The sequence below is a fragment of the Oncorhynchus tshawytscha genome, linkage group LG25 (assembly GCF_018296145.1).
Source record: "Oncorhynchus tshawytscha isolate Ot180627B linkage group LG25, Otsh_v2.0, whole genome shotgun sequence".
Classification (NCBI taxonomy): Eukaryota; Metazoa; Chordata; class Actinopteri; order Salmoniformes; family Salmonidae; genus Oncorhynchus; species Oncorhynchus tshawytscha.
Genome location: NC_056453.1, coordinates 36,140,108 through 36,166,578, shown reverse-complemented (window position 1 = coordinate 36,166,578; position 26,471 = coordinate 36,140,108). Strand labels below are relative to the sequence as shown.

Genomic DNA, 26,471 nt, shown 5'->3' with positions numbered 1-26,471 from the left:
CCCAGATTCGTCCGTCGGACTTCCATATGGTGAAGTGTGATTTGTCACTCCAGAGAAGGCGTTTCCAATGGCGGCGAGGTTTACACAAGTCCAGCCGATGCTTGGCATTGCACATGGTAATCTTAGGCTTGTGTGTGGCTGCTCGGCCTTGGAAACCCATTACACAAAGCTCCCGACTAACAGTTTTTATGCTGAAGTTGCTCACAGAGGCAGAAGTGAGTGTTGCAACCGAGGACAGACGATTATACGCGCTACGTGCTCCAGCGCTTGGTGGCTCCTAGATGTTTCCACTTCATAATAACAGCACTTACAGTTGACAGGGGCAGCTCTAACAGAGAAGAAATGTGAGGAACAGACTTGTTGGAAAGGTGGCATCCTATGACGGTGGTGCCACATTGAATGTCACTGATCCCGCCTGTAAGGCCACTCTACTGCTAATGTTTGTCTATGGAGATTGCATTGCTGTGTGCTGGATTTCATACACCTTTCAGCAACGGGTGTGGCTGAAATAGCCGAATCCACTAATTTGAAGGGTTGTCCATATACTTTTGTAAATATAGTGTATATTCACATCCCCAAATAATTGATTAAAACACACTGTTTTGCAATGAAGGTCTACAGTAGTCCCAGGAGCACTAGGGTAGCTTCTGTCCTCTTCTAGGTATATTGACTTCAAAACAAAACCTAGGAGGCTCATGGTTGTCACCCCCTTCCATAGACTTAAACAGTAATTATGACAACTTCCAGAGGTCATTCTTCAACCTTTCAGAGCTTCTGCAGCATGAACTGACATGTTGTCCACCCAATCAAAGGATCAAAGAATGGATCTAGTTCTGAAAGCATTAACTACAGCTAGCACTGCAGTGCATAAAATGTGGTGAGTAGTTGACTCAAAGAGCAAGAAATACAATATTTGAACAAATTAATTTCTTCCAAAATTAAGGAGCAAGTGAGAGAGCTATATTGCTATATCTTTTTTTTCTTTCTCTCTCTTAGCTAGCAAATACAGGTACCTAGTTTAGCCTACTCAAACACCCGGCTCAAAAAAGTAGAGAGGCACTTGCTATGGCTATCCAACACTGGAACTTTTCCAAGTCAAGGTAACGTTAAGCATTTGGTTTTATGAATTTACTCTAACTGCTAAACAGCTTTCTGACTGTACTCAGTGATTGCGTGTCACACACACACAATGTATCAGGATTGATGGACGTGAACAATGCACCAAATATTTAGCCTTTTAAAAGCCAGTCTCTCCCGCGCCGCTTTTCTCTTCTCCCCAACTCCTTCCGTTAACGTGACACACATCGGTTGTGTGACAGGTCACGTGGCGGTGGAGGAGGAACGGGACCAACCGGAAGGAGGGGGAGCCGATGTTTAGTCCGATTGAACGACTAGTCTAGCTAGCCAGCATTCCTCTTCTCCCCGACGCTCCCCTAGAAAGAAGGAGAGAGCGATTTTAAAAACGAGTGTCACAAATTATAATTCAGATACAGGTTGGATTTGTATGATCAAGACAATTTGCCGTGGACTCGGCTATAAACAACAACGCGACAGAAGGCCTCGAAAATGGCCACATATACACCGCTGGATCTGAAAGAACTGGCGAGGCGTGTTTGAACGCGACGGATTCTTTTTGTTTCGGTGTGATCAGCAAACCAAACGAGTTTTGTGAATAACCAAGGCCCTGTATGGATTCTCTTTTTTTAATGAGGAGTGCAAGATGGCTGATGACAGCTACATTTTAATAAGGCCAGAATAGCGACGTCCTCTTTTAAGTTAAGATTAGAAGGGTGTTATATATATATATATATATATATATAATTTTTTAAATACACATTAGATATAATATTGGATGTAAATGTTAAATCTGTGGTAGTCGTAAATATTCTTGCTTAGCCTTTATTTATGCGTTGTGCAGCGGCAGAACATAGTGATGTGACGTCTCAGATAATTGAAGCGATTTAATTAAGCTTACGAAGTAAGTGGAGAGATGTTTGTTTTGTTTTTTTTTCGAAATGTGAGTTGATAATAGTCATGATCCGTCTCTGATTAAACCAAAGGAATGAAGCCAGGACATTTTGGGTCTGGAGACGTTTTGATGGTCTGTGTTTCTGATCTGAATGCTCGCCACAGCAGCCAACATTCCAGTGTATTCTAAAAACCTTTTGTTTTGTGCGTATGAACTGGAGTCGGCTATTAAACTATGCAGTACATAGCCATCTAACGAAGTATTTGTATGATATTTTTTGATCAAGTCTTTATAGGCCAACATAGCCGAGAGGAAAAGAGTATTTGGTGAGAAACGTCGAGGCCTTGTGTGCAGATATGCGATCGTTGCCTGTGAAGGCTTCATAGCTGACGACATTACACATCAAACAAATAGGCTGTTATTTTGTCGCTATCGTGAGGATCAAAGTCCGTCGCAACGTGATACAATGTTTATTGAAGGGCTAAGAACACTTGTCATATGTAACTGATTTGCAAATCCGAATAATATTTTTTAGTTAGAGCCTACTTAGAAAAAGCTGTCACGAGCATAATCATATTAATTGTGAATGCACCTAAAATAGTCTGCATTTTTGGAGGAGGACAAAAGAACAATTAATATTCTCTTCATTGGAACATCGGCGTTTTATTAACCTTGGGCAAGCTTGATCGATTTACAAATCGCTTTATTCAGGGTGTGGGTATAGGAATAAATTCGGCAACGTAATATTTTCCTTATGTTCATTGCTGGACTTCAATCGATTGAGGAACAAACAAACATAAACCGACGAGGAAGTCGAGGCTAAGTCGTCAAGCTAAAGTAAGACCTACGCAGAAGGGGAGAGGAATGGGTGAGCGTTGAAGTCTTTCATCAGCTGTATAGAAATCAATTCAAGCTTGACGGTGATGTAACCATCTAAACGGCCCTAATTTAGACCGATTCGGTGTAATGTCTGAACCGTATTGCTCGGTAGATCTCTGTGCCTTCATTGCTATCATACCGGAGCATATACGTGTAGCTATCTGGAAATACGAACAATTGAGGTGTCAGAAATAGGCATATATTACGCACAAAGTCAGACGTTTCTTGCCTAACTCGTGTGATTTAAGATAAACGGGAAGGACCTTTACGGTAAGGTAATATGCATAAGGTCAGCCCGGACTGTGTGTTGTAATCACCGAGGTGTTGTCCGGAGGCCTTTTCTGACTGCGCCTGTCGCTGTGGAATCTGCCTACCTGCTCTGCCCTACAGGATGTGCACTGCTGCCTGGATTTAAAGCAATAGCAGGGAGCTGAGGGACATTCACAAGACTCACTGACAGTGTCATCAGTCGGTTGGACTAAACTGGTTGACGGTGCTGGTGATTAAAAATAACCCTTCATTGCTACGTTTTTGGCGCTTGCACAATAGACAATTATCCCTCAAGGACTAACATATTGGACTAGAGCATTTCATTATACAGTCCTCAAGACATTTGAGCTATAGTCAAGGGGCTTAGTATATGGCTATAGAGCCATAGGGTTGTTATTTTTTTTCATGTGAGAAGTTTGTCGTTGTCGTGTGTCTATGTCCGCCACTCCCAACATGGCCTCCAACATGGCGACCTCCGACCTGTCCGAGACGTGGAGGAACTGTTTTGAAGAGGAGCTGATCTGCCCCATCTGCCTGCACGTCTTCTCTGAGCCCATCCAGCTGCCCTGCAAGCACAACTTCTGCCGGGGCTGCATCTCAGAGGCCTGGGCTAAAGACTCTTCCCTGGTCCGCTGCCCCGAGTGCAACCATGCCTACAGTCAGAAGCCCGCTTTGGAGAAGAACCACAAGCTGTCCAACATCGTGGACAAGTTTAACGCGTTGTCTGTAGAGAAGGCGGCCTCGCCGGTGCTGCAGTGTATTCTGTGCCGCCGCGGGCCACCGCTCCCGGCCGTGAAGGTGTGCCTACGATGTAGCGCCCCCTGTTGTCAGAGCCACGTACAGACACACCTGCAGCAGCCCTGCTCCGCCCTGGGACACCTGCTGGTGGAGGCTGAGGCGGTCAAGGCCTGGACGTGTCCGCAGCACGACGAGTACAGACTCTACCACTGTGAGGCAGAACAGACTGCCGTGTGTCAGTACTGCTGCTTCACGCGATGTCATCCCAGTCACGGACACGGGGTCACCGACGTTGAGCTACGACGCAACGATATACGGGTACAATTAAGCTCTTATGTCTCTTACACCCTTTCCTTTAGTTAAGGACAAAGCTACTCAAATTGGGAAAAATATTGTGTGTGTGTCAGGGCTTCCGTTAGGAAAATGTGGCACCTCACATTGAACCGGCAGCATTTTAATTTTCAGGACATCTTAAGAAATTTACCGGACCCTTATGCATTGGCTAGGCTACTTTTGAAGCAAGCTAAGACATGCCTCATAATAATGTAGTAAAATGTTCAGGTTTCAGACAATTTAAGTATTTGTTTTCAAAATACATACTGCCCTGCAGCTCATTTCAAAGTGTTGTGTGACACTTTGAAGCCGGCCTAGTTGCCTGTACACTTGAATGGCGAATGGGAAGAGACCTTCAATTACCAGTTGAGAAATGAAAATGGCTCTTTTGAATTGTGGCCATCAACAGTTTAACACGTGATTGCATTTAGAATTGTTGTGTAATGATTGGGCTTATAAAAGCACGTTTTACTCCAGCGGCAATGAATGCGCTGTTGCAGCAGCTCTCGCGCTACATCGACTGGTATTTCAATCAGTGAACCGGCTAAAATGCATTATTGCAGCAGCTCTCGCGCTACATCGACTGGTATTTCAATCAGTGAACCGACTAAAATGCATTATTGCAGCAGCTCTCGCGCTACATCCACTGGTATTTCAATCAGTGAACCGGCTAAAATGCATTATTGCAGCAGCTCTCGCGCTACATCGACTGGTATTTCAATCAGTGAACCGGCTAAAATGCATTATTGCAGCAGCTCTCGCGCTACATCGACTGGTATTTCAATCAGTGAACCGGCTAAAATGCATTATTGCAGCAGCTCTCGCGCTACATCGACTGGTATTTCAATCAGTGAACCGGCTAAAATGCATTATTGCAGCAGCTCTCGCGCTACATCGACTGGTATTTCAATCAGTGAACCGGCTAAAATGCATTATTGCAGCAGCTCTCGCTACAGCGACTGGTATTTCAATCAGTGAACCGGCTAAAATGCATTATTGCAGCAGCTCTCGCGCTACATCGACTGGTATTTCAATCAGTGAACCGGCTAAAATGCATTATTGCAGCAGCTCTCGCGCTACATCCACTGGTATTTCAATCAGTGAACCGGCTAAAATGCATTATTGCAGCAGCTCTCGCGCTACAGCAACTGGTATTTCAATCAGTGAACCGGCTAAAATGCATTATTGCAGCAGCTCTCGCGCTACAGCGACTGGTATTTCAATCAGTGAACCGGCTAAAATGCATTATTGCAGCAGCTCTCGCGCTACATCGACTGGTATTTCAATCAGTGAACCGGCTAAAATGCATTATTGCAGCAGCTCTCGCGCTACAGCGACTGGTATTTCAATCAGTGAACCGGCTAAAATGCATTATTGCAGCAGCTCTTGCGCTACATCGACTGGTATTTCAATCAGTGAACCGGCTAAAATGCATTATTGCAGCAGCTCGCGCTACATCGACTGGTATTTCAATCAGTGAACCGGCTAAAATGCATTATTGCAGCAGCTCTCGCTACATCGACTGGTATTTCAATCAGTGAACCGGCTAAAATGCATTATTGCAGCAGCTCTCGCTACATCGACTGGTATTTCAATCAGTGAACCGGCTAAAATGCATTATTGCAGCAGCTCTCGCGCTACATCGACTGGTATTTCAATCAGTGAACCGGCTAAAATGCATTATTGCAGCAGCTCTCGCGCTACATCGACTGGTATTTCAATCAGTGAACCGACTAAAATGCATTATTGCAGCAGCTCTCGCGCTACATCCACTGGTATTTCAATCAGTGAACCGGCTAAAATGCATTATTGCAGCAGCTCTCGCGCTACATCGACTGGTATTTCAATCAGTGAACCGGCTAAAATGCATTATTGCAGCAGCTCTCGCTACATCGACTGGTATTTCAATCAGTGAACCGGCTAAAATGCATTATTGCAGCAGCTCTCGCGCTACATCGACTGGTATTTCAATCAGTGAACCGGCTAAAATGCATTATTGCAGCAGCTCGCGCTACATCGACTGGTATTTCAATCAGTGAACCGGCTAAAATGCATTATTGCAGCAGCTCTCGCGCTACAGCGACTGGTATTTCAATCAGTGAACCGGCTAAAATGCATTATTGCAGCAGCTCTCGCGCTACATCGACTGGTATTTCAATCAGTGAACCGACTAAAATGCATTATTGCAGCAGCTCTCGCGCTACATCGACTGGTATTTCAATCAGTGAACCGGCTAAAATGCATTATTGCAGCAGCTCTCTCGCTACATCGACTGGTATTTCAATCAGTGAACCGGCTAAAATGCATTATTGCAGCAGCTCTCGCGCTACATCGACTGGTATTTCAATCAGTGAACCGGCTAAAATGCATTATTGCAGCAGCTCTCGCTACATCGACTGGTATTTCAATCAGTGAACCGGCTAAAATGCATTATTGCAGCAGCTCTCGCGCTACATCGACTGGTATTTCAATCAGTGAACCGGCTAAAATGCATTATTGCAGCAGCTCTCGCGCTACATCGACTGGTATTTCAATCAGTGAACCGGCTAAAATGCATTATTTCGCAATGGGATTTTTCTCTTGTCCCGGACAATTGGCCGGTGGTAATTTATCGTCTCTTTCCTTTTTTAAAATCGGCCAAAAGCCGGCTATTACCGGCTAACGGGAAAACCTGGTGTGTGACGCGAGTCTATACTGAATGCATTTCTCTATTTTGATCCATTCCAACCCCCACTCATCTGTTGAGAGTGACAAACAATGTGTTGGAGGGGTGGAACAATGAGGGGTTTCAGCCAGCCTTATCTCCTCAGCACAGGTGCATCCTCGCCTGGGTACACAGGCCGGGAGAAGGGGGTGGTATGGGGGGTGAAGTGAGATTCTTCACTCCATTCTGTGGTAGAAAAGGATGACGAATGGTTGTTTATGGTTTCCTTTTTGTTTTCTTGTGAATCTCTTTATTTCCTGGTTTCTAGTAAGGAAAGCTGTGGTTGGTTTAAAAATGACAAACTATCCCCAGATTTGGGATATCAGATAGGGGCTAGTCAGTCATACAAGCTTTTCTCCTCACTCATATTGGTGACTACTTCTGGTCTCTGACTCAATAGTATGTTAGTACTCTTGTGTGTAGGTGGATGGGTGTGTTTTTGGGGAACAGCCACATTGGAATGGTTAGGAGGATATTATGTTTTGTATAACAACCTACAGTGTGAATTCCTATCCTCTGATTGTTGCTGTGACTACCATCTCCATATGTGATGAGTGACTTCGGGAACCCGGGGCTAATGCACTGATGCTTAAGTGCGTCTGGTGGAGGTAGTCGTGACGGGGGTAGAGATGCCCTGCAGCCTTCCCCCAAATCATTCCTCCCTACTGGGAGTCCTTGTGGAAAAGATGTTGAATGAGAGGGAGACCTGTTCCAATTGGACGTGTGTATAGTCAGACCCATTCCGCATAAAGGCCCGTGGAAAAACAGACCCGTGCTGGTCCCGAACCGAGAGGCCCGTTCAGATCCGGGAGTAGAAAGATCGAGCGAAAGAAACCAACTGGGCATTGCCAGCGCCATAAATAAACAAGATTTTTTGGGGGGCCAAATGATCCACAATTAAGTGTCCTTAAACTGCCTAGAACAGATATTTTAGATCTGTAGTATATTCAAAACTTTATAGCCTGTTGTATTGGTTTTTACTTTCCTGAACAATAATTGTCCACTTTTACGGTTCCGCTGTCAGAGATTTGGCCACTAAATGCATCAGGACATTGCAGGTTAGGGGTCCACTGTATGATAGTAATATGACCTAAATGATATAAAGAGAGGCTTAGGCTAGCCCTAAAAGAAGCAGAGAGAAAGATTTTCGATCATAAAATTCATTATATTTTTAGATTATAGGAGTAACTCTGGTAGGCCTAAAACATTCTCCATGACCTCAAGTTCTACTGTCGCTTGTACACACACAATGCCTTTAAAGTGCTGCAGTAGCTAAACCTAATAATAGCCATGCCAAACATTTTTATTAGGCTAATATAAAAAGCCATTGTTTATAGGGAAAATACGAACAGGTGGCATTAAGTTTCATCTCGCCCTCGTTGGTTTTTTCCTTTTCATGGTTTGAGTGGGAGTAGCCATTGGGAGTAGCCATTGGGCTACCGGTAATTCTATTATATTGAGGCAAACACAACATTAGTTGGAACATAATCTGGCCTAAGAAAATTACTTAACAGAATTAAACAAAACACATGTTGCGTATTTTTATGCACAGTCATTCTGAAAATGACTTTTTCCTCACATGGCTAACTACCAGGAAGTTTGAAAAGACCGTCTTGAGTGGTCAGGGAGCTTATATCCATGAGCTGACCTTGACTGACAGCTCTTTGAAACGCCTATGTCAAACAACTTGGACGCAGTGTTGTAGCCAAATCATCTCAAGCCAATTTGGTGATCAACAAAGCAACGAAGAAGAACATTGAAATTGCATCAATTATATTTATCTCCCGTTTGTCCTGTCTGTTGTGATGCGGTTCACAGCAGCACTGACTGATGTTTTGACTTGACAACTGCGTCTGTTTTGAACGATCCTTTTGCTCCATGCTCGCTGAAGACCTAGCTAGCCAGTAACTACTTAACACCAGACACAGAATAAAGAGGAAACGTATGTATTTTCCATTGATAAATAGGGTAAACCTTTTATTATATTTGACACCCTACCGTCTAATTTTGGCACCAGTAGAGTAGCTATATAAACCACACCCCTCTGCAAACACTCCCTCAATGTTGGTTATAAGCAGTGTACAAGCACTGAGCATATTTCAGGTCTGCTGAGCACAAATTTGAACGTTAAAGTGATGTGCAACTTCCAGTGCGCATTTACTGTGAACACTGAGGCTGTACCCATTAAGTTAGCCACAGTAGCCTACATGGCCACTGTTAATAGTGTTTGATCATAATGTAGGTCTACCAGAGTGGCCTACCATCAAAAGCAATGGAGAAAATACATCCCATAACATTTTAACATGGAACATTTCTGTTCTATCATTCAGCCTACAGTAGCAGCCAATGTGTGGTGTTCAATGTAGGCCTACATTCCAAGAGTCTTTTGGAAAAAACATGCAGGGCTTGACATTAACCTGTTTAACCACTTGTCCTTCAGGCAAGGAGGTAACTGAAATTGTTTCATGCAAGAATAATTCAGAATAAATGCATTATTATTCCTGTACCATTTTAATTACAGAGAATCAAACCAATTATGTTACCCTCTGTCTATTGGCTACTTAGCTTATTCAAGCCTGTCTCAAAATATGAAACTGCCCCTTTTAAGGCAAAAAAAGCTCTTTGTCTGACTCGCTTTTTCAAAAAGCTCTTGTAGGAAACAGTCACTCCCCTTGGGTAAGATGCGGAAGACACATTTAAGTTGAATGCATTCAGATGTACAACAGACTAGGTATTTCCCTTTATTGCTGACTACAAATGATTTATAACTGGGCTAATACCTCACAAACTAGCAAAGGATATGAACAAAATGTGCACACGTGGCTACATGCAGCTTTCGCTTTGATCTCAAAACAAGCTCATGCTGTAAGCACAGTCCAGTTCAAAGTACATGGCACAGAGCCATATATGGCAATGGTCTATTTACTTATAGGCCTCCTGTATAGCTCTGCTTGTTTATGCCACACAAGTCTTTGTGGAGTACGGCTGAGTAGTGCATGTCAATGCAATAGAATCCTACTCCAATGCCTTCTGACTAGGGTTGCAAAGGGTCTGAAACTTAACGGTACATTTACAGACATTTTCAGTGGGAAGTTAAGCCCGGGGATTTGAGGAATTTTGCTTAAATTCATTAAAGTTGGCTTATAACAGGGAACCTTTTTTTTGTTGGATTCACAACGCAATTCTAGGTCTTATGGCATATTTTGGTTAAACTATCCCCAATTCAATGGAATTGCAAACCTCTGCATGCACAGTGCACTCTTCCATCACATGTACACCTGATTCTCAACATCTTGCACACTGAGATGCTATTGAGCCCACACTACTACACTGTCTAAGCCATTTACATGCTTTCTGGTAAGTTTTGATTACAATACTGGGTGGGGAAAATTATATTATATGACATACATGATTTTTTTGTTAACCTCTAGCGTCGAGCAATCCCGTATCCGGGAGCGTAACCATAGCCTCAAGCTCATTACCATAATGCAACGTTTCCTATTCATGAAAATTGCAAATGAAATGAAATAAATATTCAAACACAAGCTTAGCCTTTTGTTAACAACACTGTCATCTCAGATTTTCAAAATATGCTTTTCAACCAAAGCTACACAAGCATTTGTGTAAGAGTATTGATAGCCTAGCATAGCATTAAGCCTAGCATTCAGCAGGCAACATTTTCACAAAAACAAGAAAAGCATTCAAATAAAATCATTTATCTTTGAAGAACTTCGGATGTTTTCAATGACGAGACTCTTAGTTAGATAGCAAATGTTAATTTTTTCCTAAAATATTATTTGTGTAGATGAAATAGCTCCGTTTTGTTCATCACGTTTGGCTAAGAAAAAGACCGGAAAATGCAGTCACTTACAACGCCAACCTTTTTCCAAATTAGCTCCATAATATCGACAGAAACATGGCAAACGTTGTTTAGAATCAATCCTCAAGGTGTTTTTCACATATCTATTCGATAATCTATCAGTGGTGGCAGTTGGCTTCTCATCAGAAGCAAACGGAAAAATATTGCAGCCGGAGATTACGCAATAATTGCGACGGAGAACACCAAGCGGGCACCTCGTAGATGTAGTCTCTTATGGCCAATCTTCCAATGATATGCCTACAAATACGTCACAATGCTGTCGACACCTTGGGGAAACGACAGAAAGCCTAAGCTCATTCGTGGCCCATTCACAGCCATATAAGGAGTCATTGGCATGAGGCGGTTTCAAAAAATGCGTCACTTCCTGATTGGATTTTTATCTGGGTTTTTTCTGTAACATCAGTTCTGTGGCACTCACAGACAATATCTTTGCAGTTTTGGAAACGTCAGAGTGTTTTCTTCCCAAAGGTGTCAATTATATGCATAGTCGAGCATCTTTTCGTGACAAAATATCTTGTTTAAAACGGGAACGTTTTTCATCCAAAAATTAAAATAGTGCCTCCTATATCCAAGAAGTTAACAAGTAAATAGTAGCCTACATCAACGTGTGTTTAGAATTTTTTTAACTTGTTAACAATTTCTGCAAGTTAGTTTTTGCAAATAGTCCGGATAACCGCGTAATTAGCGTAATTAGCTACAAAGCCTGATAATACCAGTGATTGTGTTGATTTAAATCATCTTGTTTGCGCAACAGTATCTTCTAAATTAGAGGTAAACGCAAAGCAAGAATGTTAGCAACATGAAGTAGGTAAGAGAACATTCAATGTAGCCAAAGCTTATAGGATCCCCTAGGAAACATCTATCAACACTTTAGTTCTTACTCTGTCACAATAGCTCCTCGCTGGCATTTTCATTTGTTGTCATGTCAAACAACACTGTATTCAAAGTGCCCACTATTGTATTCTAACTATATAATTAGAGTAGACATTCTATTTCCATGATTCCAAGTGTTTTGCTCTAAATCGTAATTAAAATTGCAACATATGGTAAAAAAATAAGGCCCAGATTGCTTGCCCATATCGTGCAGCCCTATGTGGTAGCGTAGAAATGATCTGAACAGTATAAAACAATCAGAATGGAGAAAGACTCATTGAAATCACTTAGAATATATGTGTTGCCACCCTAGGGTCACGCACTGCTCATAAAGCAAATGTAGAACTTTTATTATTAAACATAAAATACAGTTTTTTAAAATATATATATATATATTTTCTAGTTTTTTTCCCCTAATCTTTACAGGAAAATGCCACAGGCACTATCTGATGTGTGGAAACATTTCACTGCAGCTAATGTAGAAGGAAAATCTGTGTACATTTGCAAATACTGTGCCAAATCATTTGTGTAGAATGCAACAAAGATACAGAATCATCTGGCCAAGTGCATAAAGTACCCTCAGCGCTCACAACAAGCAACCTCTGACAAAAGTGCCTCCACTTCTATTTAAGGTGAAAATTAGTCAGAGAAATGCTGATGAATGTCTTGCTCGAGCTGTGTATGGAACTGGTTCACCTCTGATGCGCACAGGCAATGTGTATTGGAAGAGATTTCTGAATGTTATTCGCTCCGCATACACCCCTCATACCAGACATGCTTTATCTACTCATTTGCCAGATGCAGAGTTCAACAGAGTTCAAGTGACAGTCAAGCAAATCATAGAGAAAGCAGACTGTATTACAATCATCTCTGATGGGTGGTCGAATGTTCTTGGGCACGGAATAATTAACTAAATATCCACCTCTCAACCAGTATTCTACAAGAGCACAGACACAAGGGACAACAGACACACCGGTCTCTACATTGCAGATGTGCTGAAGGCAGTCATCAATGGCCTTGGACCACAGAAGGTATTTGCACTGGTGACAGACAGTGCGGAGAACGTGATTGCTGATTGGTCTAAAGTGGAGGAGTCCTACCTTCGCATCACACCCATTGGCTGTGCTGCTCATGCATTGAATCTGCTCCTCCACGACGTCATGGCACTGAAAACAATGGTATGTGAAGGGTCATAACATAACAAGTTATAACAGCCATCTACCTCACCTTGCAAAGTGAGAAGAATAAGATAACTACATTGAAGCTGCCCAGCAACACCTGTTGGGGTGGTGTTGTCCGCATGTTTGACAGTCTCCCGGAGAGGAAGGAGTCTCCAAGAAATGGCCATAACACAGTCTGCCGATATGAACTGCCCCATCAAGAGGATCCTCCTGGATGATGTATTTTGGGAGAGCGTGGTAAGCAGCCTGAAACACCAGAAACCTATAGCAGAAGCCATTGCATGGATTGAGGGAGACAATGCCATCCTGTCTGATGTTAAGTAAAATAATAAATCCGTACTGCCCTGTCCACTTCACTGTTGCTCCAAGCAGAGGAAACTGCAGTGCTGAAATCCATCCAAAAGCATGAAGACTTCTGCCTGAAGCCCATACACGCCGCAGCATACATGTTGGACCCCAAGTATGCTGGCAAGAGCATCCTGTCTGGATGAGGGCAAGGTTCTTGGCAGTCTGGCGAGTACACTTCCAAGCAAGGGCTTTGCGATGGAGATGCAATATGGCGGTCATGCCAACATATCTCATCAGCCACCTGGTGGAAGGGACTTTGGATCTGAGGCTCTCTCCCCTGTTGCCTCCATCATCCTCCAAATCCCACCAACATCGGCCGCCTCAGAGCGCAACTGGTCCTTGTTTGGGAACACAAACACCAAAGCACGCAACAGGCTGACCAGTACAAGGGTTGAAAAATTGGTGGCCATCTGGGCAAATTTGAGGCTTTTTGAGCCTGACAAAGAGCCATCTTCAACAAGGTTGGACAGAGACAGTGAAGATGAGGCTTCAGTCTGATGTTCAAGAGGTGAACATTGAGGAGGTCCAGGGAGAAGACATGGAACCCTGAGAGGAAGACAGTCTAGAAACTAAAGCTTTTGTTATCATTTTACAGATTGTTATGTTGCATTGAAAGTGGCTAATATTGCTTTGATTCGATCACAATTGCCACAGTAAAGGGAAACGTTGATGTTAACTGAAATCCCATTAACGTTATCGATTTGACAACAGCCAGTGAAATTGCAGGGCGCCATTTTCAAACAGAAATCTCATTAAATTCCTCAAACATACAAGTATTATACACCATTTTAAAGATACACTTGTTGTTAATCCCACCACAGTGTCCGACTTCAAAAAAGGCTTTACAGCGAAAGCACACCATATGATTGTTAGGTCAGCGTCACAGAAAAACAGCCATTTTTCCAGCCAAAGTGAGGAGTCACAAAAATCAGAAATAGAGAAAATGAATCACTAACCTTTGATCTTCATCAGATGACACTCATAGGACTTCATGTTACACAATACATGTATGTTTTGTTCGATAAAGTTCATATTTATATCCAAAAATATCAGTTTACATTGGCGCGTTATGTTCAGTAATGTTTTGCTTCCAAAACATCTGCTGATTTTGCAGAGAGCCACATCAATTTACAGAAATAATCATCTTAAATGTTGATGAAAATACAAGTGTTATACATGGAATTGAAGATATACCTCTCTTTAATGCAACCGCTGTGTCAGATTTCAAAAAAGCTTTAAGGAAAAAGCACACCATGCAATAATCTGAGAACAGCGCTCAGAGACCAAAACAAGCCATACAGATACCCGCCATGTCGTAGAGTCAACAGAAGTCAGAAATAGCATTATAAATATTAACTTACCTTTGATCTTCATTGGAATGCACTCCCAGGAATCCCAGTTCCACAATAAATGTTTGTTTTGTTCGATAAAGTCCATATATGTCCAAATACCTCCTTTTTGTTTGCGTATAGTTCACAAATCCAAATTCAGAAGGCGCAGGCACTTAGTTCAGACGACAGTTCCATTACAGTTCGTAGAAACATGTCAAACAATGTATAGAATCCATCTTTAGGATGTTTTGTATCATAAATCTTCAATAATAGTCCAACCAGACAATTCCTTTGTCTTTAGAAATGAAAAGGAACGCAGCAGGCTCTCACGGCCGTACGCATGACTTAGCTCATGGCATTCTGCCAGATCCCTGACTTAAACAGCTCTTATTCGTTCCCCCTTCACAGTAGAAGCCTGAAACAAGGTTCTAAAGACGGTTGCCATCTAGTGGAAGCCTTAGGAAGTGCAACCAGACCAAATGTTATACTGTAAATTGGATAGGCAAAGACTTAACCTACAAACCTCAGATTTCCCACTTCCTGGTTGAATTTTTTTCTCAGGTTTTTGCCTGCCATATGAGTTATGTTATACTCAGACAGCATTCAAACAGTTTTAGAAACTACAGACTGTTTTCTATCCAAATCTACTAATTATATGCATATCTTAGCTTCTGAGCCTGAGTAGCAGGCAGTTTACTCTGGACACCTTATTCATCCTAGCTCCTCAATTCTGCCCCCCAGCCATAAAAAGTTAACAGGGAAAACTCTAGAACAGCGGTAACCAACTTTTTGAGTCAAGATAACCTTCTGAGTCAAAATGCAAGCTGAGTTCTACCGCTCATATTTTCTTTTAACATGACTTAAATGTAAGCCTATACAACATTAACCAATTAAAAACAGTATTGGTTTGTTAGAGGCCCAATACATTATCACTGCATATTGGCTTTGCTGGAATTGCCCTGACAATGCATTGTTGTTCGGGCCTTTTTTATTTATTTTTAATCTGTTTCCAAATTTGAGGTAGGCTGTACACCGGTAATAGATCCGTTTTGTATTACTTGTGAAGCACAGCTGAGTGAGCATACATTTAAATCAACCACTTTCAGCTGGACATAAACTATACGTTTTGAGTTGCAATTGACTGACACAGATAACAAGCTTGTGCAGTTCTCATCACCTCACACATTATCTTAACAGAGGATGTGTCCAGAAACACAATGGCAGTTATATCGGACCAGACCCAAGTCAGAATTTAGGACCCCGGACCTGCTCAAATCCTGGGTCGGATCTTGGAATTTCGGGTCTCTTGGACCTGTGAAGAACTCCTAGCATTCAGATCACAGACCTCCACTGTGTGTGTGAAGATGCTAAAGGAGGAGTGAATTGCCCTACTTATAACCTTTCCCCCAGGAAGTGGAATGTTCCAATTTCTGTCTTGTTTCCTCTGCTGAATCCCAAATCAAAATCCTACATTTCAGATCCAGAGAGGATCCTAGGGAGTAAACGCTAGAACTCTATTTGGGATTGGGAAGTCTGGGAATTCCTTATCTTGTGTTTTTGGCCTTAGTTTGGCGTCAGTTGTGCCGGCTGGCCTGGTACTCTGGTTTGGCCAATCTGAGCGTGTGTGTTGTAGCCATGCTAATGCCAGCCCAGAATAACCAGTGTTGTGACAACGGTATCATGAGTGGGCCTAATGTGTGTTTGTGGGGCTCAGAAAGAGTATTGAGGAAGAGGTGAGGAGCAGCAGGAGAAAATCTCTCTCTCTGCCCCCCAGTTGCTCTCCCGCTCGCCTTTCTCTCCACCCTTGGGATGGGCTCTGTTATTCAAATATCCAAACTGACGTTAATATTCGAATAGTTGTGAATACATTTTTTTTTAAATAATCGGTCTATTTCAACAATGAAAAGTCTTTGTCTCAATTGAAATGATCTTTGTGACATTGCCACACACAGCTATACCATGACATTTGAAATTCTTAATTCAATAAACCAACAAACTTTTGAATGTAGATTTATTGACGTGTGCCCCATATAAAGACTGTGTAGCCTACATAGGTTCATGCGTGTATCTTGTTGTTGGCACCAGTCAGAGGCTCCATGTGTAGCAACGTGACGTGGGAGATCTCTAATCAGTGTAAAATATAATTAAAATGACGGAATTAAATTGGCTAAATGAGGATTAGACTACAACGAGCAACTGACAGGTAGTCTGTTTAATCCGAATGGAGTTGTTGTAGACGAGGACAGGGAGCGCATCAAAATATCCTCAACTAGCTAACCTTAGCTTCTTTACATTGATTTGATACAGTAAATCAAATCAAATTGATTTATATAGCCTTTTGTACATCAGCTGAAATCTCAAAGTGCTGTACAGAAACCCAGCCTAAAACCCCAAACAGCAAGCAATGCAGGTGTAGAAGCACGGTGGCTAGGAAAAACTCCCTAGAAAGGACAAAACCTAGGATGAAACCTAGAGAGGAACCAGGCTATGTGGGGTGGCCAGTCCTCTTCTGGCTGTGCCGGGTGGAGATTATAACAGAACATGGCCAAGATGTTCAAATATTCATAAATGACCAGCATGGTCCAATAATAATAAGGCAGAACAGTTGAAACTGGAGCAGCAGCACGGCCAGGTGGACTGGGGACAGCAAGGAGCCATCACGTCAGGTAGTCCTGAGGCATGGTCCTAGGGCTCAGGTCCTCCGAGAGAGAGAAAGAAAGAGAATATTAGAGAGAGCACACTTAAATTCACACAGGACACTGAATAGGACAGGAGAAGTACTCCAGATATAACAAACTGACCCTAGCCCCCCGACACATAAACTACTGCAGCATAAATACTGGAGGCTGAGACAGGAGGGGTCAGGAGGCACTGTGGCCCCATCCGAGGACACCCCCGGACAGGGCCAAACAGGAAGGATATAACCCCACCCACTTTGCCAAAGCACAGCCCCCACACCACTAGAGGGATATCTTCAACCACCAACTTACCATCCTGAGACAAGGCCGATTATAGCCCACAAAGATCTCCGCCACGGCACAACCCAAGGGGGGGCGCCAACCCAGACAGGAAGATCACATCAGTGACTCAACCCACTCAAGTGACGCACCCCTCCTAGGGACGGTATGAAAGATCCCCAGTAAGCCAGTGACTCAGCCCCTGTAATAGGGTTAGAGGCAGAGAATCCCAGTGGAAAGAGGGGAACCGGCCAGGCAGAGACAGCAAGGGCGGTTCGTTGCTCCAGAGCCTTTCCGTTCACCTTCCCACTCCTGGGCCAGACTACACTCAATCATATGACCCACTGAAGAGATGAGTCTTCATTAAAGACTTAAAGGTTGAGACCGAGTTTGCGTCTCTTACATGGGTAGGCAGACAATTCCATAAAAATGGAGCTCTATAGGAGAAAGCCCTGCCTCCAGCTGTTTGCTTAGAAATTTGAGGGACAATTAGGAGGCCTGCGTCTTGTGACCGTAGCGTACGTGTAGGTATGTACGGCAGGACCAAATCAGAGAGATAGGTAGGAGCAAGCCCATGTAATGCTTTGTAGGTTAGCAGTAAAACCTTGAAATCAACCCTTGCCTTGACAGGAAGCCAGTGTAGGGAGGCTAGCACTGGAGTAATATGATCAAATTTTTTGGTTCTAGTCAGGATTCTAGCAGCCGTATTTAGCACTAACTGAAGATTATTTAGTGCTTTATCCGGGTAGCCGGAAAGTAGAGCATTGCAGTAGTCTAACCTAGAAGTGACAAAAGCATGGATTAGTAAAGACAGCCACATATTTGTTTTACCAGGTAAGTTGACTGAACATGTTCTCTTTTACAACAACAACCTGGAGAATACTTACAGGGAAGAGGGTGAATGAGCCAATTGGAAATGATTACATGGCCATGATGGTATGAGGGCCAGATTAGGAATTTAACCAGGACACCACCCCTACAATAAGTGCCATGGGATCCACAGTCAGAACACCTAATTTTAATGTTCCATCCGAAAGACAGCACCTTACACAGGGCAATGTCCCCAATCACTGCCTTGGGGCATTGAGATTATTTGTTTTTTAGCCCAGAGGTAAGAGTGCCTCCTACTGGCCCTCCAACACCACTTCTAGCAGCATCTGGTCTCCCATCCAGGGACCAACCCTGCTTATCTTCCAAGGCAAGCCAGCAGTGGGATACAGGGTGGTATACTGCTGACAAATGGGATGATAGATTAACCTATGGCATTTATAAGTTTGTCTAACTAGCGTGAGTCAGTGGCTACTTTTTCTCTCCCTCCCATGTCAACATACCACCAGCCCCTGCCCATCCCCCGCCCTGCTGCAGTGCGCACCCTCTCTCCTGAGTCGTGCAGGCTGCGCAGCAAACAGGTGTCCAAGCTTAAACAAAGGGCTCCCGAGTGGCGCAGTGGTCTAAGGCACTGCATCTCAGTGCAAGAGGTGTCACTGCAGTACCTGGTTCAAATCCAGGCTGTATCACATCTGGCTGTGTTTGGGAGTCCCATAGGGCGGTGCCCAAGACGCCTAGCGTCATCTGGGGTAGGCCGTCATTGTAAATAAGAATTTGTTCTTAAATTATTTTTAAAAATCCGTTATCTGGCTATCCCCCCAGTTCATCCCTTCATAACTCACACACATGCAACCAGAAAATATATCTTGGTTGCCATGACAGCCCCCTTCATCCCCTTAAATGGCGTGTTTGTTAGATGGAGCCTAAATTAGCTGTCTCAGTCTGCTGGAGGCTTGGTAGTGGGCTGGTGGAGTTTGTCTTCACTCATCATATTGATTTGTTCAGAGTTATCGAACCAAACTATGAACTTACCATTTCTCGTTCTCTCCCACTTTCGCTCTCTCTGTCTCGTCGCTCTCTCCCTCCCCCTTCTCCCCTTCCCACAGCAAAATCTATTGCGGCAGCAGGAGAGGGTGGAGGAGAGAGTTCAGGACATCGATGAGCAGCTCTGTAAACTGGACTCTGACAAGTGTGTGGTGGAGGTACGTCTGATTTCTCAAACTCTCTCTCTGTGTGTATGTATGTGTGTGTATCTATGATCTATCTGTCATCTATCCATACACAAGAGTACCAGTCAAAAGTTTGGGACACACCTACTCATTCCAGGGTTTTTCTTTATTTTTCCTATTTTCTACATTGTGGAATAATAGCGAAGACATCAAAACTATGAAATAACACATATGGAATCTTGTAGTAACCAAAAAATTATTCAACAAATCAATATATATTTGAGATTCTTTAAAGTAGCCACCCTTTGCCTTGATAACAGCTTGGCATGATCTCAACCAGCTCCATGAGATAGTCACCTGGAATGCATTTCAATTAACAGGTGTGCCTTTGTTAAAAGTTAATTTGTGGAATTTCTTTCCTTATTCGAGCTAATCAGTTGTGTTGTGACAAGGTAGGAGTGGTATACAGAAGATAGCCCTATTTGGTAAAAGACCAAGTACATATTATAGCAAGAACAGCTCAAATAAGCAAAGAGAAAGGACAGTCCATCATTACTATAAGACATGAATGTCAGTCAATCTGGAAAATTGCAAGAACTTTGAATGTTTCTTCAAGTGCAGTCGCAAAAACCATCAAGCGCTATGATGAAACTGGCTCTCATGAAGACCGCCACAGGAAAGGAAGACCCAGAGTTATGGCTGCTGCAGAGGATACGTTCATTAGAGTTACCAGCCTCAGAAGTTGCAGCCCAAATAAATGCTTCCCAGAGATCAAGTAACAGACACATCTCAACATCAACTGTTCAGAGGAGACTGCGTGTATCAGACCTTCATGGTTGAATTGCTGCAAGGAAACCACTACTAACAGCCTCCAATAAGAAGAGACTTGCTTGGACTAAGAAACACGAGCAATGGACATTAGACTGCTGGAAATCTGTCCTTTGGTCTGACTCCAAATTTGAGATTTTTGGTTCCAACCGCCATGTCTTTGTGAGACTCTGAGTAGGTGAACGGATGATCTCCGCATGTGTGGTTCCCACCGTGAAGCATGGGAGAGGTTGGATGATGTGGGGGTGCTTTGCTGGTGACACTCTGTGGTTTATTTCTAATTCATGGGCTCACTTAACCAGCATGGCTACCACAGCATTCTGCAGCGATACGCCATCCCATCTGGATTGCGCTTAGTGGTTCTATTTGTTTTTCAACAGGACAATGACCGACATCTCACCCCCAGGCTGTGTATGAGCTATTTGACCAAGAAAAAGATTGATGGAGTGCTGCATCCGATAACCTGGCCTCTTCAATCACCCGACCTAAACCCAATTGAGATGGTTTGGGATGAGTTGGACCGCAGAGTGAAGGAAAAGTAGCCAACAAGTGCTCAGCGTATATGTGGGCACTCCTTCAAGAATACTGTTGGAAAAGCATTCCTCATGAAGCTGGTTGAGAGAATGCCAGGAGTGTGCAAAGCTGACATCGAGGCAAAGGGTTGTTACTTTGAAGAATCTCCATTTTTTTTGGTTACTACGTGATTCCATATGTGTTATTTCCTAGTTTTGATATATTCACTATTATTGTACAATGTAGAAAATAGTGAAAATAAAAACTCTTGAATGAGTAGGTGTTCTAAAACTCTTGAATGAGTAGGTGTTCTAAAACTCTTGTATGAGTAGGTGTTCTAAAACTCTTGAATGAGTAGGTGTTCTAAAACTCTTGAATGAGTAGGTGTTCTAAAACTCTTGAATGAGTAGGTGTTCTAAAACTTGTATGAGTAGGTGTTCTAAAACTCTTGAATGAGTAGGTGTTCTAAAACTCTTGAATGAGTAGGTGTGTAGGTGTTCTAAAACTCTTGAATGGGTAGGTGTTCTAAAACTCTTGAATGAGTAGGTGTTCTAAAACTCTTGAATGAGTAGGTGTTCTAAAACTCTTGAATGAGTAGGTGTTCTAAAACTCTTGAATGAGTAGGTGTTCTAAAACTCTTGAATGAGTAGGTGTTCTAAAACTCTTGAATGAGTAGGTGTTCTAAAACTCTTGAATGAGTAGGTGTTCTAAAACTCTTGAATGAGTAGGTGTTCTAAAACTCTTGTATGGGTAGGTGTTCTAAAACTCTTGAATGAGTAGGTGTTCTAAAACTCTTGAATGAGTAGGTGTTCTAAAACTCTTGAATGAGTAGGTGTTCTAAAACTATTGAATGAGTAGGTGTTCTAAAACTCTTGTATGAGTAGGTGTTCTAAAACTCTTGTATGAGTAGGTGTTCTAAAACTCTTGTATGAGTAGGTGTTCTAAAACTCTTGAATGAGTAGGTGTTCTAAAACTCTTGAATGAGTAGGTGTGTAGGTGTTCTAAAACTCTTGAATGAGTAGGTGTTCTAAAACTCTTGTATGAGTAGGTGTTCTAAAACTTGTATGAGTAGGTGTTCTAAAACTCTTGTATGAGTAGGTGTTCTAAAACTCTTGTATGAGTAGGTGTTCTAAAACTCTTGAATGAGTAGGTGTTCTAAAACTCTTGAATGAGTAGGTGTTCTAAAACTCTTGAATGAGTAGGTGTGTAGGTGTTCTAAAACTCTTGAATGAGTAGGTGTTCTAAAACTCTTGAATGAGTAGGTGTTCTAAAACTCTTGAATGAGTAGGTGTGTAGGTGTTCTAAAACTCTTGAATGAGTAGGTGTGTAGGTGTTCTAAAACTTTTCACTGGTACCGTTCAAAAATTTGGGGTCACTTAGAAATGTCCTTGTTTTTGAATGAAAATTTAAAATAAAAAAAACATTGTTAATGTTGTAATTGACTATTGTAGCTGGAAATGGCTGAATTTGTTTTATTTGTATGTTATATCTACATAGGCATACAGAGGCCCATTATCAGCAACCATTACTCCTGTGTTCCAATGGTACTTTGTTAGCTAATCCACGTTTATCCTTTTAAAAGGCTAATTAGACAACACTTTTGCAATTATGTTAGCACAGCTGAAAACTGTTCTGATTTAAAGAAGCAATAAAACGGGCCTTCTTTAGACTAGTTAAGTATCTGGTGCATCAGCGTTTGTGGGTTCGATTACAGGCTCAAAATGGCTAGAATCAAAGAACTTTCTTCTGTTACTCGTCAGTCTATTTTTATTCTGAGAAATAATGGCTATTCCATGCGAGAAATTGCCAAGAAACTTAAGATCTCGTACAACGCTGTGTACTACTCCCTTCACAGAAAACAGTGCAAACTGGCTCTAACCAGTATAAAAAGAGTGGGAGGCCCCGGTGCACAACTGAGCAAGAGGACAAGTACATTAGTGTCTAGTTTGAGAAACAATACGCCTCACAAGTCCTCGACTGGCAGCTTCTTTACCTGCGGAGGTCCTTGGCTGGCGTAGTTTCACGTGGTCTGCGGTTGTGAGGCCGTTTGGACGTACTGCCAAACTCTGTAAAATGATGGAGGCGGCTTATAGTAGATAAATGAACATTCAATTCTCTGGCAACACTCTGGTGGACATTCCTACAGTCAGCATGCCAATTGCACACTCCCTCAACTTGAGAAATATGTGGCCTTTTATTGTCCCCAGCACAAGGTGCACTTGTGTAATGATCATGCTGTTTAATCAGCTTCTTGATATGCCACACCTGTCAGGTGGATGGATTATCTTGGCATGGGAGAAATGTTCAATTACAGGGATGTAAACAAATTTGTGCACATTTCTGAAAAATAAGCTTTAGTGTGTATAGAAAATTTCTTCCATCTTTTATTTAAGCTCTTGAAACACGGGACCAAAACTTGACATGTTGCATTTTATATTTTAGTTCAGTATATAACCATAGAGATAATTATGTGTCTAACAGTATGTGTTCTCTCCTACAGGACAGAGTGTGTGAGCTGAAAGAGGAGGTGCGTGTGCAGTATCTGCGGATGCAGCACTTCTTGGAAGAAGACTTGTCCCGTACGCTGGAGGTTCTAGAGCGGGCCCGTTCTAGGTTCTGCCAGGAAAACGCGGGCCAGGTTCTAGCTTTGGGAGAACAGAGACACGAGGCCCAGAAGCTGCTCAGCTCAGTCCACACGGCCTTTGGCAAATCTGAGGAGCTGGGCTTCATGAAGAACACCAAGCCTGTCAAGATCCTCATGGAGCGGTGAGAGACAGGACCATTACAAACATGTTATTACAGATACAAAAAGGAGATTACACACTTTAATCATATTAGAATGGTCATGCTTGTTAGACACATTGCAACTATAGGGTGGGTGAAGTTCCAGACTCCTTATATATTTTTATTACAGGATATGAGCAGTAGCAATGCACAGGGCTCATTCAAGGATTGAACTGGGATCCTCGCCACAGGGGGAATCGTATGGTCCCGGAGTCAAGAGTGTTAACCACTCATCTAGACTCCGGTCCCGCAACTATACTTTTAATGGAGCGCTAAGATACCAGGCTTGTTACATTCATATTTGTTTGTGTTTTGTTTGTTTGTGTGTGTGTGTGTGTGTGTGTGTGTGTGTGTGTGTGTGTGTGTGTGTGTGTGTGTGTGTGTGTGTGTGTGTGTGTGTGTGTGTGTGTGTGTGTGTGTGTGTGTGTGTGTGTGTGTGTGTGTGTGTGTGTGTGTGTGTATTGCAGGTCTCAAGGGTGCGTGGGCAGTGCACTCCCTCCCTACAAGGTGGGAAGTCTCAACTCTAAGCTTTTCCTGTCAGAACTCTCCAAGAGAGAGAAGAGCCTACGGAAAACAATGGAAGGTAGGATTGAGAGAATTGTCTTTACAGAACCATCACAGCCTTATCTGGTTTGTCTTAGTGGATCAAGGTAATTCTGATCCCCTCTTCTCTTTCCTCTTCCTCTACCTCTCTCACCCCCCCTCCAGCCCCCCTAACCCCTCCCTCCTCATTCCTCCAGTCCGTCCCTGCGTCTCCTAGCGGCCTTGGCTCGGGGGTGGAGAAACGCAAACACTCCTCGGCGTTCCCAGAAGGCAACGGGAGCGCCGGGAAAAACACTGCTTCCGGGTTCAAGGACTCCTCATCTTCCTCCTCTAAGCAGCCCTACCAGGGCCCAAACTCCGCCCCCGGAGAGGGCCAATCCTCAAATCAGCAGCCTCTGGGTCCCTGTGGCCCCTCCCACATGAACGAAGGTGGCGGAACAGGAAGTGGAAGTGGCTCTCTGACCAATCACCATTCAGGGTCTGTGTTTGGTCCCTCCCACTTCCCCCCTGCCGGCAGTAGCTCCTCCCATTCTTCCCAGCAGGCTGTGCTCCCCCAGTATGGCGGGCGTAAGATCCTGGTGTGTACCATGGATAACTGCTACTGCTCCGGGGTACCCTCCGTGTCAGGGCACCGCGGCCACCCGCCCTACCCACGTTCAGGCTCCTTTCCCTGGGTAAGCGCCCAGGACTATCCCCATCCCCCTGGCCTAGCCTCTGGAGCTCCAGCCATGCAAGGGCTTGCTGTCAGAGACTGGATAGACGCACAGCAGACGCACCGACACACAGACTTCTATGGGCTGTATGGGCAGCCCTCCACCAAGCACTATGTCACCAGTTAACACACACATTTCTACAAGCAATTAGGTCTCCGGTTAGCACTGCGCTACTAGTTAAAACACACACACACACACTTAGATGCACTTACAGAGATACACGCATTCGGAACATGTATACCGCTACACACACAGAAGTACACTTCTACTGGTTATACAGACAATCCTCTGCTTAGCACCATGTTACAACTCAGACGCATTTACGCACACACCACACTCGGGGGCAGGGTTGATATATTCGTTTTCTATGTTTTCTTCGTCAGACAGACAGACAGTGTTACTGTATGATGATTATATGTGTGTTTGTGCAGCAACTGTTGACGCTGAAGCATTTCGGCTCAACTAAAATGTTTTAGCGACATCTCCCTCCCTGTCGTAGTGAGATCGATTAGCCTTATAATATTGTTATTACTGTTCTGATTATTTTCTGTCTGTTGGACATGGGGTATCTGATGGATGTGTGAAGAGAAGGATGGTTTATTACTGTTAAAGCTCTGGTTTTGTTGCAGCACTTTTGTCTCCTCTCCTTGCTGAGTTCAGGAATGTACTGTACAGCTTGAACACACACACTCATGCTTCCAGGTTCTCTTCTGTGTGTGTGTGTGGGACTCTCTCCATGCACTTTGGGGGTGTTGGGATTTCGCTCTGTGTAGAAGTTGCCCTGATCGTAGACACAGGTCTACAATCAGTTTACCCGCCCCCCCCAATCCTAACCTTAAACATCATAGGGTCAAATGACAGAGACTGACCCTAGATCAGGATGTAGGGGTAACTGTAAGCCTCCTCCGTTTATAGACCTTCTCTGTTCCTTTTCTCTATGCCCATGTCACTGGAAAGGGGATCCACACCCCTTCCCTCCTGCTGTCAGGCTTCCCCTCGGATTAAATTCTTCCGTCTGAAAGACTAAGAGACTGTCTCCTTTTATTTTCTAGTTATTAATATAGGAATCATGACACGTGAGTTATTGCCATATGAGTAATAACCCCATATGAGCAGGTTTCATGTTTGTCTTAAAGCTAGTTGGCCTGGTAGACACGACTGAGGCTCTCCGAGCCACTATATGGCCTGGGCTGGACTGGACAGACCAAACAAATCAGCTCAAGCATCCAGGGGTGTGACGGTGACGATGCATAATGATGTACTTCCTGCAGGGTGATGTCACGTCCTTTCAACAAGCACACAAGCTCTCTGCTTCAAGTTTGCGGCTGTAAGCATGCGGGGAAGAGTTTTATAAAGCACTCTGGAATAAAAAAAGATCAGTAACCGTTTTAAAAAGGATGAGTGAAAGTACTGGTTGAGGGTTTTTTCATGAACTTTTTCTAAAGAGGAACTGGACTGCCTGACGTAACCATTGGTCAAAAACGCTGGAAAGGAACCATTGTTACAAGAACAGTCGACCAATATAAAAAAATAAAAAAAGGAAAACTATCTTTTTTGTAAATATTTTGTGAAATGAAAAATTAAGGACATGTCATTTGGAGGAGGGTTCCAAATAAATCAAATAATTTAA

At 43.2% G+C, this 26,471-nt stretch overlaps 1 protein-coding gene across 1 annotated transcript; it reads left to right on the top strand.

Moving 5' to 3' along the window:
• Nucleotides 1–1,343: 1,343 nt before the first annotated feature.
• LOC112229877 (E3 ubiquitin-protein ligase TRIM8) lies at nt 1,344–26,471 on the top strand. The gene is made up of 5 exons (XM_024396000.2): nt 1,344–4,174; nt 19,398–19,493; nt 23,302–23,567; nt 24,053–24,168; nt 24,294–26,471. The coding sequence occupies exons 1-5, from the start codon at nt 3,554–3,556 to the stop codon at nt 24,965–24,967; spliced, it is 1,773 nt and encodes a 590-aa protein (XP_024251768.1). The 5' UTR covers nt 1,344–3,553; the 3' UTR covers nt 24,968–26,471.

Bases quoted from the DNA above. Each gene is read 5' to 3' on its own strand.
- LOC112229877 (XM_024396000.2), top strand. From the start codon at position 3,554: ATGTCCGCCACTCCCAACATGGCCTCCAACATGGCGACCTCCGACCTG. The intron at 4,175-19,397 runs GTACAATTAAGC...CCCTTCCCACAG, and splicing joins TACGACGCAACGATATACGG to CAAAATCTATTGCGGCAGCA. The intron at 19,494-23,301 runs GTACGTCTGATT...TCTCTCCTACAG, and splicing joins CTGACAAGTGTGTGGTGGAG to GACAGAGTGTGTGAGCTGAA.